Raw genomic sequence first — 21,000 nt, forward strand, 5'->3', positions numbered from 1 at the left:
GCGCCATCTCGCGGTACTGCCACTGCATTTTGCGCCATCTCACGGTACTGCCACTGCATTTTGCGCCATCTCACAGTACTGCCGCTGCATTTTGCGCCATCTCGCGGTACTGGCACCGCATTTCGGCCATCTTGCTCGGTAGGGCACTGCATTTCGCGTCATTGTGCAGTGGGGGCACTGCATTTTGCGCCATCGCGCGGTTACTGGCACTGCATTTCCTGCCATTTTGCCGTGGGGGTCATTGCATTTCGCGCCATCTCTCGCTAGTGGCACTGCATTTCGACCAAGTAGGAATGTGTACTTCTTTACAGGAACGGTTTCTTTATGGACTAATCCTCTGTTCAGTAACTTAAACTGAGAACCCATGGTTGAGTATTATGTTTTTTTGTTTTGTTTTGTTTTTTCTTTTTTTTTTATTAGATCATAATTGTGTACATTAATTCTCTCATAGGATACAGTGTGTCACTTCTATATGCAGTTTGGAAAACTCTCATCCAGGTGGCCAAGAGTATTATGTTTTAAAGTCACCCACGGTAAAAATTTCACTGTAGGGCTAATTATGCATCTGTGCTGACAGCCAGCTGTACACAGACACCTGATGATACTGGCAGGTGCCTGTAAGCACAGAGAGGGTCCAGGGGACAAGTAGTTGGAATGGAAGGGAGGTGGTGGGAAATGCTGAGAAAAGGTAGACCCCAGTTGGACCTAAGGCACAACTTTAGGTCATTATTTAACCATTCTGGGTTTTGCTTTCATCAACATTTAAAGGGAGAAATTGTACTGAACCCTACAATGTCTTTAAGTCATGTGGTTCTTTGATTTTTGTGACTGGCTCTTCCTCAAACAGAGGTGGAGGACATCCTGTTTATCAAAACATGTGCACTCTTGAACTCCAAACCCCAAAAGGTAGCCCAGAGCAGTCTTAGGGGTGCAAGATTTATCTGGCCCAGGGAGACCTAAGTATGGGACTTAAGTCACCCCACCCCCCACCCCAATACCTGAGAGCAGTTGTTCAAAGGTGTTTTACTACAAATTAGCTGCCTCACTTGTTGGAATTTGAACAGACTGTGTTGTGGTCCATTATTTCACATCCAAGAAACACAGTCTACGCCGTCCTTTCTGATTCACCTATGAAAGTTTCACCTTCCTTGGCCTATTAGTGTTTCTGGGAGAGCTTTTCTTGTTTCTGTCCATGAGGATTTTACATTTCTTGATTTTCATGTAGGTCAAAACTTTGTAATGACTCACAGACAAAGAACAATGCATACATAGCTAATTGGTAGCTGGTGTTATTTCAATGTAAATTCTTGGTAAATAAATTAGGAATTGCCTTTTGTTTTCCTTTAAAGGCCTACTAGAAACTTGCTCATCAAAGTATTTCAGGGCAACTTGAATTCATGCTCTTGGCTTGCATTTATCAAAGTTGACCCAAATAAATTCTTTACTTATATTAAGTTTATTTCAGTTTTTCTTTTTTTGGTTTGTTTTTCAGGGAGGACATACTGGCTGCATTTCCCACTATTAACTTTTTAATAGGACTTAATTCTTTAAAAACAAAGTGTACATTTTATTGCCTTTTTAAACTGTAACTTAATTTTCTTAATGAACTTTAAAGTATTGATTAAAATGTAAAATTTTCTCAGTTAGAATCCCTGAATGTTGTGAACTTAGATATTGACTTTTTTTTTTCCCTTTTTCTTGCAGCTGTTTGGGGCAACTTCGTTAACATGAGGTAATTTTTTTTAATTACTTGGTATTGTGGTTGGGTTTTCTGAACATATTTGGCACATACCTACCGTTGATGTCATGAGTTAATTATGGAATATTTTTAAAAAGTGAAATGGAGGTTTAGTTATTTCTACATCTGGGCTGTCACTTTTCCCCTAGGGGTGTTCTCTAGGAATGTAGCTGATTAGCTGATATTAAACTTTTTCCTGACTAAAGCACAGATGCAAAGCAGTGGTGGACCATCTTGGCCCTTCCCTTCCTCCTGTAGCTAATACAGGGGTAACACTGCCCAGCTTTAACACTTCTAAAATGAACATTGCACTTCTGGATGGCTGGAGCAACAACATTGAGGGGCTTTGCAAAGCCTTTTCAGAAGGGAGCTGTTTTAGGGAAACAGCTGGTTGGCCCAGGGAGCTGTGGTGGATGTGGTTGCTGAGACCACCCGTCTATCCCTGGGTTAGGCCTGTATGTAGTTTAAGCTTCTTAATAGGGCAAGAGACTTTTGCAAAAGTAAAATCCTTGTGTTAATTATCTTTTTACCAAATTAAAAAAAACATAGCTTTTTAAAAAAAAAATCAGCAAAAAGTGATAAATATTCGTTGCAAAAACAAATTTGGTGCAGTTTATAACAGTTTACCACTTAAAGAAATATTACACTCTACTTTGCTATGTGGTATTAAAAATGTAAGAATAACAGTCACAATTGTAATGGTTAAGCTGGTATTGCGGTTTTAATATCATGACTCAAGTCTACAGAGGGTAAAGGTGTTTCCTGTGCCCCCAGGAAGCTTTTCTTAAGTAGTTGTTTTTTCCAGGTGGGTGGGGCTATGTTGATCCATTTCCTACCACCAGGGCTTGTATAGTCTCTGGACAAAGGCACCTGTGTGTGGGGAGGTGGGGTGCTCAGAGCTCATTTAAAGGAACTCCTTGGTTTTACTTAGAAAGCTCCATTTTACATTAAATCTGCAGGAAAGCCCAGCAGACAAGAATGTACTCCTATGGACACTACCTGCTTCTAATTTAAAATCCCATGTTGGGTGTAACATGGAAGTGAGATAATTTTAGTTTAATAGAAAACAGTTCTCTAGCTAATGCAGATTATGTTCATAGATGGATTTAAGGTAACTTGGTCTCTGCAGTTGTCTCCTGCTCCTGTGGTACCGCCCCTTCTGGGAGGGACTGGTACTTGGTTGGGTGGGCAGGAGAGGGAGGTGGTCTGCAGCATTGGGGCTGCGTTGTGGTAATTTGTTCAGAAACATCTGGAAGTCACAAAGCCTTTCATTTGATCTCAGTTTTATAGCTTTCTACTCAACAGGTCTATCCAAGAAAACAGCGAACTGAAAATTGAAAGCAAGATCGAAGAGGTTAGTCTCTTTTCCCTCTTTGCTTCAATGTTATTGACATATTTGTCAATTTCACTTCCTTTGCTTGTGCTGTGTTCTTTATTGTGGTATCTGGATGTTGTTCTGTGTGATTTTGAAGCCATCTGTAAAAACATTACTCCCTTAAGAGGAAGTTTTCTCTTAAAGAGTATTACCCTGTAAGTTGCAGATTCTGTCACTGTTGGACTGTTTTTTATAAAGGTGTGACTTATTAAAACAAATCCTACCTTATGGTCAAAATGGTTTCAGGCTTTAACATGACTTTTCAGGTGAGCTTTTCTTAGAGAAGGGAAAGTGATTACCTTTATGAAGTGGAAGCCAGTACCAATATCCATTCACTCAAGCAGATGATGGAAGGAAAATGGCCCCAAATCACTTGTTAGAACATAGAAACATCTTTATATGCACAGAGTGGGAAAGTCACACCTCTGCTTGAATATACAACCCTTGTTTTTAAAATAACTGTTTATAGTTTGTAGATAAAGAAATGTAGATATAGCTAGACTATTGCAGCATGGTGGGGGAGGGGCTGGGAGGTCACTTAGTTGGGATTTGATTGGTGACCAGATTTTAACATTGGTAAAGCAGGACACGATGGGGGGAGCGGGGCCTGACAACAATGCAAACTTTGATAAGCAGTTCTCGATAATCAGTTCTCAACAATTATTTGTTATTATTAAAGTTTAACATTATAAAATTAACAAAAATAATATAAAACTCATTTCCTGGTGAAATAGCCACATGGCAGCCGAAAACCACATATTCCCTTCCTGTTCTCCCGTGTTCCCTAGCTTGTTGTACATTCTTTCCAAAAACTGGACTTTTTAAAAACGCTGTGGAACGCAGGACAAATTGTTAAAAAACAGAACTGTCCCCCCAAAAGCGGGGCGTCTGGTCACCTTACTCTGGGGGGGGGCCCTACTTGTTTGTTCCAGACAATTTGGCTCCTTCTGAGCTAATTGTCCTTGCCTAGAAGCAAGGGAGGGAGCAGTCTCCTTCTGATACTGATTCCACTTGAGTGACCTTGCCCAGGAGGGGAGTAGGGAGTTTACATTAGCCTTTTCATTTCCAAATGAAGTTAGATTAACCTCTTCATTCCCAAATGGAATTACATTAACCTTTTCAGCAGCTGAAAACCGTATATTCCCTTCCCATTCTCCTGCTGTTCCCTAGCTTGTTCTGCATTCGTTCCTAAAATCGGGACTTTTTTAAAACACCACAGGGCGTGGGTTTGTTAAAATTGTTAAAAATCAGGGCTGTCCCTCCCAAAGCGGGGCGACTGGTCACCTTAGATTTGAGCCAACTTCAGAGTCACAGGGAAGCCCTTGGCTTGCTCTTCTGCTCAAGCTCTCTGCGTCTACACTCGGATGTGGGCTGACTGACAGCTTGTAGTTTCTGTGCTGCAGCTGATGTCATTGCAGAAAGAAGATGTTAGGCTCTTGTAATCTGTGCTTAGGGGATTCTTCCCCAAAAGAAGGCATAGTATTGCTCTTCCTGTTCTTATAGACCTGAAATATTTTTTACAATCTTCCAGGTAAGGTGGGTGAGGATGAAGATTAATTTTTTCAGACTTAAGCATTTAGGGAGTAAGAGTTCTAACGTGCAATTTACCAGCTCATTTCTAACATTGTGATGCAAATGGTGTAGCTTAATTTCAACCTGGAATTAAACTTGTGGAAAAAATTAAACCCCATTTTGCATGTTGGCACGCCTTTCTGAAAGGGCAGAATGGGATGAAAGTGGTTGAGGACTGTATTTTAAAATTGATTTTGGTTATTGTTCTAGATCGTTGAACCACTAAGAGAGAAAATCAGAGATTTAGAAAAAAGGTAGGTATTCTTTTTAAGGTCAGTAGTTAATACAAGTTCATCTCAACTGAGTAATTCTATAAAATGAAAGATGAAAGGCAGGTTGTATATTATTCAAAAGAAAATCTGTTCACTAGTGATAATTTTCTTTGGCCAGAAATACTCATTTATTTATGAAAAGAAGAAGTCAATCAGCTAACTTCCCACAGGCAATAGCTTATAAACAAGATCTCTTGAAATAGGAGAATTAGGTGATTCCTTTTGATACCTTTGTGATGTTCTGAGAAGCACAAGTAAGAATTTAATCTTAAGAACTCACCACTAACTCATTCTTGTTAAATCCTAAGAGTCACCTGTACGGTATGGATACTTCATTCTGCCTCACTTGCTTGTCTCTAACACTTAGGAATGTTCACGCTTCATGCCTCGCATACAACAGGTACTCATTTGCACACTCAGTCAGTGGACGTGTCAGTCCATTGGGTGATATTTCCGCCTCAGCAGGCCATTAAGAAATCTGTGCCCACAGCCCAGCCCTGGGTTGGATCAGGAGGAGCTCTCAAGCACCACGGGTCAAGGATGCGGCCCAGCCAATAGCACTCTCTGGGTCACCATGCTCTGCCACCTTCGACTGCAGGGTGTACCAAAGAGGGTCTGGAAGATGCTTTCCCCATCCTGGGACTCAAGGCTTTGTGTGTGTGAGATGTCTTCACAGGAAGTTTAATAACGTGATGATCCATGTGAAATCTAAAACTTGGTTGCTACATATTGAAGTAAAGCAAGGCAAGCAACCCAGCCTAGTTCTCATTTTTTAAATTGAAAGTTTCAGCATTCTGGGTCTGAAGTAATTTTTAGTTCCACCCCTGCCTGTAAGTGTGTGTGTTGGGCAACTATGCCTTTGCTTCAGTTTTATTTCTTGGAAGTACATTTCCTATGATAAAACAGTGTTCTGTTTTCCTCCTGGTATAAATAGCACACCAAGTTTCATTTTAAGCTTTCAGATAGGCACTGTTCTAAGCTCACAACTTGGATTAAAATTTGTTTTTATAGGCTGGGTACGGGGGCTCACTCCTGTAATCCAAGCACTTTGGGGGGCTGAGGCAAGAAGATCGCTTGAGGCCAAGAGTTTGAGGTTGCTGTGAGCTATGATGATGCCATAGCATTCTATCCAGGGCCACAGAGTGAGACAATATCTCATTTTTTTTGTAGCCAAATTGTGCTCGCTTCCAGGATACCCATGGTGCAGCCTCACTCCCGGCTCCTTGCAGAATCACTTTCTCTCCCTGTTCCTCAGTTGCCGAGGTGTAAGCTAGCTGTGTGCCCTTACCCTGTGTGTCACTGTGTCTGAAATGACAGAGGGTAGAAGAGGAACTCCCACAGCAAGTGAAGGGAAGCAACGAGTCAGATGTTGCCAGCGCGGTGGGAAGGAAGGAGAATTTCGATGGTGCCACAATGTGGGCATGGAAACTTGAGGACTGAGGCTAGAGACAGAGTATGTGAGCTCAGCAGAGCTAAGGAAGTTGGAGGGAGTGCAAGGGGTGCCTGCAGACAGTGCTAAGATTTACAGTGCCCTCTCCCAGCTGAGCAGTTGAGGAAGGAGATGGACTAGCAAGTTTTATGAGGCAAACACAGCATCTGTCCCCTCCCTCCAGTCTTGCCACTCTTGCAGCACTGTTCTGCAGACAGCTAGAAGCACTGGGGTAGCCTGGCATGGGGGGCTGTTTCTCCCACTTGGTGCTAGGTAGAGCGGGAGGCTTTGAGATACTGGGTGCTCTTGGGAGGCTCTTGTGGGGGTCCACAGAACTACAAAGGAGGAAGGGTAGGGTTCCTGCCCACCCTCAGACTCTCCATCTGTAATTTGGAAATGCTTAATTGTAAAAGAAGGCTCTCTCGCTCCACTCCAGTTTTGAGAAACCCCTGCTCAAGGGCTTCTGTCTAATGACCTGTCATGGTCTGTTCGGTTCAGTGGCCTTTAAGGAAATGCATTCTGTGTCCCAGAGCCCCACCTGTGCTGGGGACAGTGCCATGGACCAGCACCTCTGTTGTTAAAGTAATGACAACAAAGTGGAGCTGTTGGGTTTTGTTGAAAGCACTCTTCCTCCTAATGGAATCACATTAAGAAATTATATTTCAAAGCTACATTTGTCACCTGCTGTTGGATGTTTTATATGTTGATTATGCTACCCTGCTCCTTAAACATGTGCATGGGTTGGGGACCCATGGCATCTTCGTGGCAGGGGGCAAGAGGGCATCAAAAGATAAGGTGAGGCTTAAGATGCGATCAGAGCAGAGAGTTTGAGACGTACAGGGCTGATGTTCAGACCTTTAACCCACGGGAGGGGATGCTGCAGTTGTGGAACTGCCCAGAGCAGGAGACAAAATTTCACTGACCTCCTTTCTCTGCAAGGCAGCCATCCAGCATTGAGCCCATGATTCCACAGAAGCTGTTCTTTACATCTGGCCCTGATAACGGCAGAGGAGAACGCCACCTCCCCCCATTGTGTATTTTTAACTGGACTAGTAGAGGATATGCCTGCTCTACTTCAGTGTGGCTGGTTGCCTGTAGCTTTTTAAATTTTTGCTTCGGAGCATTAGGATCTCAAGTCATATCCTTTGCTTGATTCTAAACAGGGAGCCCGTTCTTGAACTTGAGTTACTCAGTGACACCTTGGTTCTTCCAGCAGGCATTCAGACTAGGGAGAAGGAGCAAACGGCAACAGTTGAGACAGCTGGCATCTGCTTTGATGGTGGGAGGAGAAAATATTCAACTGAGCTATGACTTTTTCTTTTTTAATCCCTTCTTGTTATACAGCTTTACCCAGAAATACCCACCAGTGAAGTTTTTATCAGAAAAGGATCGTAAAAGAATTCTGGTAAGTTTGCACATCTGATTAGTATTTGTAATATTAAGAAACTCTCTTTTTTAATTGAGAGATAATTTACATCTCCAAAAATTCAGACTTCTGGAGTACAGTCCAGTGGTTTGTAATATGTACACAGAATTGTATAACAGCACCACATTCTGATTCTGTTCTATTTTCACCACCCCAAAAAGAAACCCTACACCCCTTAGCAGTCACGTCCCTTTCCCTTTTCCCCAGTTCCAGGCAACCACTAAAACTACTTTCTGTCTCTGAAGGTTCTAATTTCTACACATCGTCAGCACCACTTGTCTTTTTTTTTTTTTTTTTTTTTGGTAGTTTTTGGCCAGTCTGGGCTTGACCCTGCCATCCCCAGTATATGGGGCTGGCGCCCTACTCCTTGAGCCACGGGTGCCGCCCAACTACTTGTCTTTCTGATTGTAGCCTTCCTGAACAGTGTGAAGTTACTTTCCTCTCTGTGGTTTTGATTTGCATTTTTCTGGTGGCCAATGATGCTGAGTACCTTTTCATGTACTTACTATCCATTTCTGTTTCTTTAGAGAAATGTCTGTCAAGATTATGAGTCCAGTTTTTAATTGGGTTATTATCTTTTCATTATTGAGTTAGGAATTCTTTATATATTTTTGATTCAAGTTTCTTATCAGATAAACAGTTTGCAAGTATTTTCTCCCATTCTGTGGGCTGTCCTTTCACGTTCCTGATGGTGTTTTTGGAAGCACAAATTTTTTAATGTTGATGAAATCCTTTTTTTCTTGTGTATGTACTGTACTTTCGTGTCATATTTAAGAAATCATCGCCTCATCTGAGGTTACAAAGGTTTGCTGCGTTTTTTTCCCTAAGAGTTCTATATGATCCAGTGAGTTGGTGATAACTTCTACAGCATCCCTAGGAAATTATAAGCAGAAGAAGAAAAATGGCTTGTCGTGCATAAGGAACTTTATATAGTGATAACAAATAATGGGGAAAACAGCAGACGACATAGTCAAAATGTAAAAAGAAATCATATACCCAACTAGAAATGACTTTCAGAAATGAAGACATTCATAGATAACCAAAAAGTGAGAGAATTTATTGCTAGCAAACCTACCATACAAGATATGCTAGAGGATGTTTATCAGGCTGAAAGCAAGAGATGCCAGACAGTAACTGGAATCCACAGGAAAAAGGTACCAAATAGGAAATTAGGTGATTATAAGACACTCACCCAGAGCAACTGCTAATCCTGAAAGCTGCATTCACAGGAAGGTATATAAATTTTTTTTTTTTGGCTGGGGCTGGGTTTGAACCCACCACCTCTAGCATACGGGGCCAGCGCCTTACTCCTTTGAGCCACAGGCACCGCCCAGAAGGTATATAATTTTTTACCTTTTATTCTGTATTTTACAGTACCTTTTCTATGTTTAGATATGTTTAGGTACACAAATATCATTGTGTTACAATTGCCTACAGTATTCAGTATGGTAAGATGCTGTACAGGTTTGTAGCATAGGAGCAATAGGCTATCCCATACAGCCTAGGTGTGTAGTAGGCTGTGCCATGTAGGTTTGTGTAAGACGTGTGAATGGTTACGAAATCTCCTAATGATGCATTCCTCAGGATGTATCCCCGTCATTCACTGCTGCTGATGAAGTTACCACCAATTCAGTGGTTTTTAAAAACCAGAAATTTAATCTCTTCCAGTTCTGGAACTCTAAGTCTGAAATGAAGGTGTCACAGGGCCAGCCACACTCCCTCTGCAGCAGAGTCTGCTCCTGATGGAATTCCAGTGTTGCTGGATCCTTGGCCGGTGGAGCCATCACGCCAGTCTCTTCTTCCATCATCACATGGGTCCTGGAGTGTGTCTCCTACTGGATGAAGGACCCACCCTATGCCAGTATGACCTCATCATCTTAACTAAATGCATCAGCAAGGGCTTTATTTTCAAATAAGGTCTCATTCTGAGCTCTGGAAAGGGCATGAATTTTGGAGCACAATACTCAACCTACTACAATTGCTTTCAAGGTTTTGTCTTTGTTTTTAGTATTTTCAGTATGATGTATCTGTGTGCACTTATTTGGTTCTTATCCTACTTGCATTTCATTGAACTTCATGAATATGTAGATTACTATGTTCATCCATTCTAGGGACTTTTCAGGTATTATTCCTTTGAATGTTTTTTGTGTTCCTTATATTCCCATTGCATGAATGCTGGTGGACTTAGCAGAGTCCCATATTTGTCTCAGATTCTGTTCAGTTTCCTTTTTTTCTCTCTGTTCCTTGGATTGCATACTTTGCTGATTTTTTTTTAAACGAGTGTAGAATCCTTGTATTGAATTTTTATTTTTACTTATGATATTTTCAACTACAGAAGTTCTATTTGTTTCTATGTTATGATCTCTTTATTCTTTACTTCTGTAAGCATTGTTTCCTTCAGTTTTTCAGCATATTTATGGTAGCTGCTGTGAAGTACCTGTTATATTAACCCAGGACCCGCACAGTGCCCTCAGGCAGTTGTGTTGCTTGAGCATTCTTTCTGTGTATAGATCAGACAGTGCTGTTTCTTCACATCTCAAAATTTGTTTGATTAAACTGGACATGTTAGGTAGTCTATTATCAGTTCTGGATACAGTTCCTCCATCCCACCTCCCCTGCCCACCTCCTAATTTGTTTTCATTTTTATTTGCTTATATGTTTTGTGACTTGTCTGGTCTGTTTTAGTGGCAGTTTGCATCTTCTCACTGTGGCTCCTGCAAGGATGTATCCCTGGCTACCCTCCTGTGGTGACAGTGGTTCTAGCAGGTTCTCAGTGACACCCTCATTTCTCTGCTGTCTACCTTGGGTGATACCATACCCCGCTGTTGGCTCCAGTAATTGCTAGCTTATTGTCTATTTTTTCAACAATACTTTGGGTTATAAATTGCTCTTCAGCCTGATGCAGTTAAATTCTGGCCCTTTGGCAGAGGTGGATTTTGAGTCTAGTCTCTAAGGTTTGTTCTGACCCCAGGATGGCTCTTTTAAGTGTGTTTTTCCCTGGTTTTCTCTGTTACTAGCTGACTAGGGTTTAGTTTTTTGTTTTTGTAGAGCTGCCACATCCTTTTTATTATGTACTTCCTAAATCTTCAGTGCTTTTGAGAGCATCTGTATGCTTGAACTTTTTTTTTGAATTTCTGGTCAATATGAGTGTACTTATGAGTAGTTACACTGCTTGTGTTTGTAAGGTCAAGTCTTGAGTTGTAGTTGTGTCCTTCACCAAGGAAGTGTGCCATATGTTCATGCATTGTACCCATTGGGTGGGAACTTACTGAACCCCCTTCCCTGATCCCCCTATCTTGAATTTATTTGAGTTTTTCTGTCATTTGGGCCTATAGTTGTTAATCTACTAGTTTCAATTTAGAATTGAGTACATGGGATGATCTTCCATTACTGTGATACTTTACTTAAGAGAATGTTCTCCACATCCTTCTAGGCAGTTACAAAAGATAAAAAAAATCTCCATCTTTCTATGGTTGAATAGTAGTCCACAGTATACATATACTTCAGTTTATTAATTCATTTATGTGTTAAGGGCAGTGGGTTGTTCTTCACTTCTTTGTGATTATGAATCAAGCTGCTATAAACATTCGTGATACGTAGTAATGGGATTGCAGGATCAAGTGGAAGGTCTACTTTTAGATATGTTAGGAGTTTCCCCATTTCCTTCCATTAAGGCTGTACTAGTTTGCATTTCTACCAATAGAGTGTGAGTGTTCTCTTCTCTCTGAACTCATGCCGGTATCTGCTGCTTTGGGACCTTGTGTTGTGGGCCATTCTCACTGGGGTTAAGTGATATGTCAAAGTGGTTTTGATTTGCATTTCTCTGATGATTAGGGATAATGAGCATTTTTAATGTGTTTATTGCCCATTCATCTGTCTTCATGAGAAAAGATCCTATTCATGTCTCTTGTCCAGTTTTTAATGGGATTATTTATTTGCTCTTATTGATTTTCTTGAGTTCTTTTTAGATCCTGGCTGTTAGCCTTTTGCCAGATTTGTAGTGTATGATACTTTAGTTCTGTGGGTTGTCTCTTTGCTTTGTGAATTGTGTCCTTCACTGTGCAGAAACTTTTTAACTTGATCAGGTCTGATTTATTTATTTTTATTGTTGCAATGGCCAGTGGGGTCTGCTTCATAAATTCTTTTCCAAGGATTCAGAGTTTTTCTCTAGAATTTTTATAGTTTTGTATCTTAGATTTCAATCTTTTATCCCTTGTGAGTTAATTTTTATATGTGGTGAGAAGTGTGGGTCCAGATTTAGTCTTTTACACGTGGCTAACCGGTTCTCCCAGCACCAATCCTTACTAAATGAGGATTTTTCGCCCCTTGTGTATGTTTTTGTTTTCTTCATTAAAGATCAGATGGTGGTATGAGGCTGGTTTCATCTCTAGATTCTTAATTCTGTTCAGAGGATCTGTGTCTCTATTTTTATGCTAATACCATGCTATTCTGATCAGTACAGACTTATAGTCTAACCTGAAGGCTGGTGACATGATGCCTCCAGATTTGCTCTTATTTCTTAGAATTGCGTTTGCTATTCAGGTTTGTTTCTGGCTCCTTATGAAATGAAGAACTATTTTTTCAAATCCTTCAAAGTATAACATTGGCATTTGAATGGGTATTGCGTTTAAATCTGTAGATAGCTTTAGACATTTAAATGTAGACATTTTCATGATGTTGTTTCTTCTCAGCCATGACCCTGGTATGTTCTTCATTTGTCTATATCCTCTGCTATTTCTTAGTGTTCCATAGTTCTCTCTCTAGAGATCCTTCATATTCTTTGTTAAGTATATTCCAAGGCATTTCATTTTCTTTGATGTTACTTTGACGGGTATTGTATCTTTGATTTGATTCTCAGTTTCCCTGTTGTTGGCATATATGACGGCTGATGATTCATGAACATTGATTTTATATCCTGAGATGTTCTGTATTTCTTGGTCACTTCCAGGAGTCTCACAGTTGAGTTCTTGGGATTTTCTAAGTAAAAGATGACATCATCAGCAAAGAGTGATCCTTTGATCTCCTCTGTTCCCATTGGATACCATTGATACCCTCTCTTGCTGGATTGCGTTGTGCAGGACTTCGGGCACTATGTTGAATAGTAGCAGCAGTAGCGGACTCCCTTGTGTGGTTCCTGTTCTAAGAGGGAACGCTTTCACTTTTTATCCATTCAGTATGATATTGACTGTGAGCTTGTCATGGATGGATCCTGTCAGTTTAAGAAATATCCCATCTGGCTGGGCACAGTGGCTCATGCCTGTAATTTTAGCACTCTGGGAGGCTGAGGCGGGTGGATGGCTAGAACTCACAAGTTCAAGAACAGCCTGAGCAAAAGTGAGACCTTGTTTCTACTAAAAATAGAAAAACTGAGGAAAGAAGATCTTTGGAGCCCAAGAGTTGGAGGTTACTATGAGCTAGGGTGCTAGAGCTTAGGCATTCTGCCCAGGGTGATAGCTTGAGACTCTGTCTCAAAAAAAAAAAAAGAAAGAAATATCACATCTATGCCTATTTCCTTAAGTGTTGTTTTTCAAAAAGGACCCTGAATTTTGTCATGTTTTTCTGCGTCTGTTGAGAGGATCATATGGTGTTTGTTTTTACTTCTGTTTATGTGGTGAATAATGTTTATGGATTCGCATATGTCGAACCAGCCTTGTATCACCAGGATGAAGCCCACCTGGTTGTGATGTATTATCTTTTTGATGTATAGCTGAATTCTGTTTGCTAAGATTTTATTGAGTATTTTTGCATCAATATTCATTAATGAAATTTATCTATTTTTATAGTTTTATTTTTGTTGAGTCTTTTCCTGGTTTTGGTATAAGGGTGATATTTGCTTCATAGGAGTTGGGGAGGGTTCATTCCTTCTCAGTGTTTTGGAATAGATTCTGCAATATAGGTATGAGCTCTTCTTTGAAGGTTTGATAGAATTCTGGTGTGAAACCGTCTGGTCCAAGATTTTTTTTTTCCCTGCAATTTCAGTGCTTGATACTAATCTGTTTAAGAGTTCTGTTTCTTCTTGGTTGAGTCTAGGGAGGTAGTGTGATTTCAGGAATTGGTCCATTTCCTCCACTTTTTTTGCATCTATTGAGAGGACCATATGGTGTTTATTTTTACTTCTGTTTATGTGGTGAATGTTTTCAAATTTCTGGGAATAGGGATTTTTGTAGTGTCCAGCAATGATCTTTTGTTATCTCTGTGGTATCTGTAGTTATTTTCCCTTTTTCATTTGTGATTGAGATCTTATTTGTCTATTTCCAGTTACTCTGGCCAAGGGTTTTATCAATTTATCTTTTGAAGGAACCAACTTTTTGTGTCATCAGTTTTCTGAATAGTTCTTTTTTTCTTGATTTCATTTAGTTCTGATCTAATTTTTATTTATTTTCTACTTGGTTTGGGATTGGATCTTTTTTTTCTAGTTCTTTGAGATAACTCATTAGATTGATTTGCACTCTTTTAGATTTCTGGATGTGAGTATTTAATTTCCCTCCTAGACTGCTTTTGCAGTATCCCACAGATTTGATAGCTGGTGGTTTCTTTGTTTGTTTAAGGAATCTAATGATGACTTTCTTTATCCTCTCCTTGACCTAGCTGTCATTCAGCAAAAGGTTTAATTTCCATGACTTTGTGTGTAGATATGTGTTTCTGTTGGCATTGAGTTCTGCTCTTATTTTATTGCGGTCTTTAAAGATACAAGGCATAATTTCTGTACTTTTATATTTATTGAGGTTTAAATTGTGTCCAAGGATATGACCAATCTTGGAGAATCATCCATGAGCTGATAGAAACAACATATATTCAGTAGAATTAGGGGGAAATGTTCTGTATATATCTGTTAAGCTCATTTGTCTAGAGTTGTGTTTAAGTCCATTGTTTCTATGTTTAGTTTCTGTTTAGAGGATCTGTCCAATTCTGTTGGTATACTGTTGAAGTCCCTTGACTGTTAATGGTATTGTAGGTTATCATATTCAAATCAAGCAGGGTTTGTTTTATAAATCTGGGGTCATTATTGTTGGGTGCATACATATTTAGTATTCAAATGTCTTCTTGATTTTTTGTTACCTTGACTTGTATATATTGTCCATCTTTGTCTTTCTTTACTTTTGTTACTTTAAAGACAATTGCATCTGTGAAAAGGATAACAACTTCTGCTTTCTTTTGGTTTCCATTTGCCTAAATTATTGCTTTTCAGTCATTCACTCTGAGTCTTGATTTGTCTTTGGGGGTTAGATGTTTCCTGAAGATGACAAATACTTGGCTTGTACTTTTTTTATCCAGTGTTTCAGCCTATGCCTCTTCAGTGAGAAATCTAAGCTGTTCACATTTATTTAGAAAATTAATAAGTGGAGTGGACCTGTGTTCATCTTGTGTGGAGGTCTATTGGCTTATCATTTGGGCCACATGGAAGCTGGGCTTTGTCCTTTAGTTTCTGAGTCTTTATTTTGTGGATGGTCCATTGTGTTGGTCTGCATATGGTACTGGTCTGAATAATTCCTGCAGAACATATCTTTTTTTAAAAAAAATTTATTTTTCTTACTTATACATGTGTATATTAGGTTTCCACTTTTGCCTTCAGAGAATTAAAAAGGCTAAATTTAATGACAATAGCAATATTTAACAAGGAATGAGAACAAAAACCTCTTAAAGAACGAATGAAGATAAATACATTCAGAAAAGAAATCAGAGGATTGCTGCAACAAAATATTAAGCAGTAATAATAGTAATAATGCAAAGAAAGTAACATTCACATTGTCAGATAGAAGTATGTCTATTATAGAATACTTTGAACAGAACATATCTTGTACTAGCAGATTTCTTCAATGTTTGCTTGTCAGTAAAAGATTTGATTTCTCCACCAAATATTAAGCTTGGTTTCCTTTTTTTTTAATTGCAGGTTATTTATAGGGGTTTATGATTAGGTTATATTATTTGCGTTTGTTAGGAAAAGTCTGAGTTGTATTTGAGTCTGTCGGCAGGGAGGTTTGTCCCTACATTGTACCCATTTAGGTGGGAGCTTACTGAGCCCCTTCCCCCTCCTCCCTTCTTGAATTTAATTATTTTTCCTCTTGGCCTGTAGTTATTTGTCTACTCTTTTCAAATTAGTATTGAATGCATGGGATGCTTGTTTTTTCATTGTTAAGATACTTTATTGAAAAGAATGTTTATTAACTCCTTCCAGGTAAATACAAAAGATGTAAAGTCTCCTTTTTGTTATGGATGAGTAGTGTTCTTAAACTTAGTTTTGTAGGGTATAGAATTCTAGGTTGGCAGTTGATTTGTTTGAGTATATTAAAGTGGGATCCCATTCTCTTCTGGCTGGTAAAGTTTCAGGTGTGGAGTCTGCTGTCACCTGGATGAGTTAGTTTGTCCTTGTAGGTCAGCTGGTGCTTATGCTGCCTGGGTGCTTGACAGAATTTTCTCTTTTGTTTTCACTTTGGCCAGGTTAATTACAGTGTATTTAGGTGATGTTCTGTTTGAATTGAGTCAACCCAGGGTTCAGTATCCACCTAGGAGATGTATGTCTCAATCTTTGGTAATGCTTGGGAAATTTTTAGTTATAATATCATCAACTAGGGCTTCCATCCCATTGGGACTCACTTTTCTTTCAGGGATACCTATATAGTTCATTTGTTTGTACACTTGGTATAGTTCCATGATTTTCTTTTTTCTTTTTCACAGAGTCTCACTATGTCACCCTGAGTAGAGTGTGATGGCATCACAGCTCACAGCAACCTCAAACTCTTGGGCTTAAGTGATTCTCTTGCCTCAGCCTCCCAGGTAGCTGGCACTACAGGCACCCACCACAACGCCCAGCTATTTTTTGTTGCAGTTACCACTGCTGTTTTAGCTGGCTGGGGCCGGATTTGAACCTGCCACCCTCTGTATATGGGACTGGCACCCTACCCAGTGAGCCACAGGCATTGCCCAGTTCTATGATTTTCTAAGAGATTGCTTTCTTTTTACTCTCTTTTGGCTCTTTAAATGACCTGGCCTCTTTAAATAACTCAAGAGCCTTATTTTGAGCTCTGAGATTCTTCTCCGTGGTTTTCCCTGTTTTTGAAACTTTCTACAATGTTTTGAAACTCCTTGGATGATGCCTTCAAGTTTTTAAGCTCTGTTGATATCCTTTCTCATTTTATCCAGGTCCTTGGAGAATTTGTCTTGTCTTTCATTTCATTTCATTGGTCAATTTTTAGATGTCCAAGTGGGTGATTTCCCACTTTCCTTTCAGTTACCTTCATCATTTTTTGCCATCTCTACTCTGAATTCCACTTCTGTCATTTATATGATTTCTTTATATTTGGGGTTGTCTGTAGTAGTTATGATCCTTTTTTTTGTTTGTTTTATTTTATTGAATGGTAACTATGTACATTAATGCACTTCTTGGGTACAGTGTGGGGTTTTCACATGCAATCTGAAATACTTCCATCAAACGGGTCAACACAGCCTTCATGTCATTTTCTCAGTTATTGTGCACATTCTACTCTTAGAAAGATTCACTTGTACCCCTGTAAGAAAAACCTTGGAAGTGATCCCTCCAATCACCCTCCCTCCACCCATTCCCCCCTAGTTATGATCTTTTGAAGGAGGTGATCTGTTCTGATTTCCTATGCTGCCAGTGTTTTGTTGTTGTTGTTGTTATTGTTGTTGCTTCCTCTTCATGTGTGGTTTCTTCTTGGTTTGCTTCCTATACTTCTCTCACTCTCTTTCCATTTGATCTTCTTTGCCTCTACCTTTGAGGCTGAAATAGCCTTTTGGTACAGAAATAAAGGGAGAGAAAAGAAGAGAGGAAGAGAGAAATAAAAGAATAAAAGGAAGAATGAAGCAAAAAGTAAACAAAAATTAAAGAAAAAAGTTTATATATCTGAGGTTAATATAATCTTTGGTGCTCTGCAAGAGGCAATGAAAGGAAAAAAGAAAAGAAATTTTAATTATAATTACTATGAACTTGGTATCTAGGAGAATTTAAAAATATTAGTGATGACATGAGATAGCGCTCTAGTATTAGAGAAAAAAAAACAACATAGCCACTCATCTACTTTCCATGTAGATCAACTCTGGCTTTCCTGTTTTATTTTGGGCATGGGAGCTGCACATGTGTTCAAGTCTTAGGGGTGGAGAACACACCAGATATTGTAGGGCAGGGGTTCGCAACCTGTGGGTCGCGACTCCTTTGGGTGTCAAACGACCCTTTCACAGGGGTTGCCTAAATACATCCTGCATATCAGATATTTACATTATGATTCATAACAGTAGCAAAATTATAATTATGAAGTAGCAACAAAAATAATTTTATGGTTGGGGGTCACCACAACATGAGGAACTGTATTAAAGGGTCGCCACGGCATTAGGAAGGTTGAGAACCCCTGTTCTAGGGTGTTGCTACCCTGTTATGTGTCCAGTTAGCATGCTATATGACTCTCTTTGAGGTGGGGGAATATGACTCAGTGGTCCAAATCACACTCAGAGATTAAAAGTTGGTCCATATCTAGGGAGGCAATACCTCCCCTATCTGGACCATGGCACTGTGGGATCAACCCCAAAATGGCTGCATGGGAGGTGGAACCAAAGCCGGTTGTGCAGCCAGTCCCTGGAAAGTTGTGCTCAGCTGGGCCCCTGTGGGTGTTAGCTGACTCAGGGACTCAGTGATCTCCACTGTGCCCTTGTGACTCGCTGAAGTGGGATAACGAGGTGCCAGGAAGCCGGTACCTGTTCGCACTCCACATCTAAACCCTCCTGCATTTTGCACTAGTCTGTTAGTCACTGACTCAGTCCTGAAGAACCCACAGGCAGTTTGCATTCTCTCTGACTCTTTGCTAAGGGACCAGCTTTTGCACCCCAAATAGTCCTGTGGGTCCCCAGTTCCTGCTCATTTCACACTGCACCCTCTACCTGGAGGGATAAGCCTTTGCAGAGTTTGAGTCAGTCCCGGGTCACATCCACAAGGGGTCTTGAGAGGTGAACAAGTTTCTCTGGCAGCCTTAACCCTTCAGGACTATTTGGGGTGCAAAAGCTGTCCCCTTAGCAAAGGGCCAGCTGTACCCTGCTTCCATGCTGGCCTCCTTCCTTTCTTAGCTTATTCACTCCTGGTGTCCTGCACTGTCAGCTTGTGCTTTCTCAATGCTATTTCCAGGTGGACCATCTACATTGAGGCAGCTGGTCCCCCCTCTCCCTGACCTTGCTGAAAGCGGCTGGTGAGAAGATGTCTCAGAACCACCATCTTAGACTGATGATCCCTACTTTCTCCTTCAAACAATGTAATTTCCCCTGGGGAGAGCTTTGGAGTGCTCTGTTTTTATTACCTGTCCCCAGGGTACCCTCTGGGCCTCTGCTTTGGAGCTAGAGGGTGAACCTCTGTCTTATCAGGCAGGACTGGGGTTCCTGATCTCTTTATCTCACTTCTCTTGGGGTCACCTGCCCCCTGTGAGAGCCAAGGCCAGGTGACTGCAGTCCATTATCCTCAGCCTTCCCTGCCTGGGAAGAGCATGCCCTTCATTTGACTGGGATTCCCATTTTCTTCCTGTTTTCTTGGCCGCATCAGGCACACACAGCCTGCACTGGGGGGCACGGGATCCTGTGTCACAGACTTGCTGTTCTCACTCAATTTTAGAGCTTCTTAAATAAACATTACTTGAGTTATGTTTGAGGCAGTTTCTAGAGACATTTTTATTTTCTTTTTCATCATTGTTCTCAAAGATTTTTATTTACTTACTTTTGGAGATAGAGTGTCTCTGTTGCCTGGGCTAGAATGCTGTGGTGTCAGCCTGTCTCATAGCAGCCTCAAACTCCTGGGCTCAAGTGATCCTCCTGCCTCAGCCTGCCAAGTAGCTGGGACTACTGGTGCCTACCACAGCCACTGGCTAGTTTTTCTCTTTTTAGTAGAGCCGGGGGTGGGGTGGGGGGTTGGGGGGTGGATCTCTTGCTCAGGCTGGTCTTGAACCCTTGAGCTCAAAAGATCCACCTCCCTCAGTCTCTCAGAGTGCTGGGATTATAAGTATGAGTCACCACACAGGGCCTGTTCTCCAGAGACTTCTAGTGGTTACGTTTCAAAATAACTTTACTGCTTAAATGGTTGTTTAGAAGGGCGGGGGTGGGGGGGTGGGGGGAACAGATCTGTGGCCTGCACACTGTCATTCTACAAGACATTTTTCTGTGACCTTAATATATAAATGATAAGTACACAGGTTGAGTTTTCATGTTCTTTTACCGATCATTTGGGCTGTAGAACTATATGTCCCCAAAACATACTGTTACTTCTGAATTGGTATTAGTTCGTTACTTCATACACTTTCCTTTCTTTTTTAAGTTATCAAACTCTCTTGCTTTTTTGAGGTGGCTTGTATAAGTCTCAGCCTAAGCAAACTCTGAAGTCTGTTAATACCTTTATGTCCCACTTTAGGGGTTATTTCTTTAGTATCAAAAAGGTATGTGCATTTAAGCATGGATTTAGAAACATATTCTTGTCTCAAGTACAGAGGAAAGTTTATTTTTTTAATGTTTTTGTTGCCAGGTTGCCAGATTGATCACAAAATCTAGTGGTCTGCACTTGTCTTAGTTCCTTTTGTGCTGCTATCTGTAACAGAATCACAGACCAGGTGGCTTATAATAAATTGAAATTTATTGGCTCGTGGTTCTGGAGGCTGGGAGGTCCAGTATCAAGCAGCTGGCATTATCCTCTTGCAGAAAGAAAAGAGAAAGCAAGAAAGAGAAAAAAGGAGCCACACTCGTCCTTTTATTCAGAGCTTACTTTTTCCTAGGGCATTAATCCAGTCATCAGGGCAGAACTGTGATGGACTAATCATCTCTCAGTTTGGTCCCACTGCCCAACCTGCTACATTGGGCATTAAGTTTCTAACACTTGCCTTTTAGGGGATACATTGAAATCATAGCATTCCACTTCATCCCCTAAAATTAATGCTCTTTTCACATGCAGATGCATTCAGTCTATCCCAATAGCCCCAAAGTCTTAACTCTTTCCAGCACCAATTCAAACATCCCAAGTCTCATCTCAGCATCATATGGTTGAGACTCAAGGCGTGATTCATCCTAGGCAAATTCCCCCAGGTGTGAGCTTGTGAAATCAAAACAAGATATCTTCCTCCAAGATGCCAGGGTGAGACTTGCCAGGGTTGAGGTTCCCATTCTAAAAAGGGAACTAGACAAGGTGAAAGGGGTAACTGTTCCCAAGTA

The 21,000-nt window shown here is 40.6% G+C and overlaps 1 protein-coding gene across 1 annotated transcript in view; it reads left to right on the forward strand.

Annotated features, from left to right (window-relative positions):
• Nucleotides 1-21,000, forward strand: part of UXS1 (UDP-glucuronate decarboxylase 1) — a 105,379-nt gene that overhangs the window by 33,822 nt on the left and 50,557 nt on the right. Inside the window, exons 2-5 of the mRNA XM_012807944.2 lie at nt 1,705-1,732; nt 3,044-3,092; nt 4,896-4,939; nt 7,731-7,791. Of these exons, the coding sequence (XP_012663398.1) occupies nt 1,705-1,732; nt 3,044-3,092; nt 4,896-4,939; nt 7,731-7,791 (182 nt within the window). The remainder of the gene's footprint in view (nt 1-1,704; nt 1,733-3,043; nt 3,093-4,895; nt 4,940-7,730; nt 7,792-21,000) is intronic.

The sequence above is a fragment of the Otolemur garnettii genome, unplaced genomic scaffold, assembly GCF_000181295.1.
Source record: "Otolemur garnettii isolate 467f Iridium unplaced genomic scaffold, OtoGar3 scaffold00079, whole genome shotgun sequence".
NCBI lineage: Eukaryota > Metazoa > Chordata > Mammalia > Primates > Galagidae > Otolemur > Otolemur garnettii.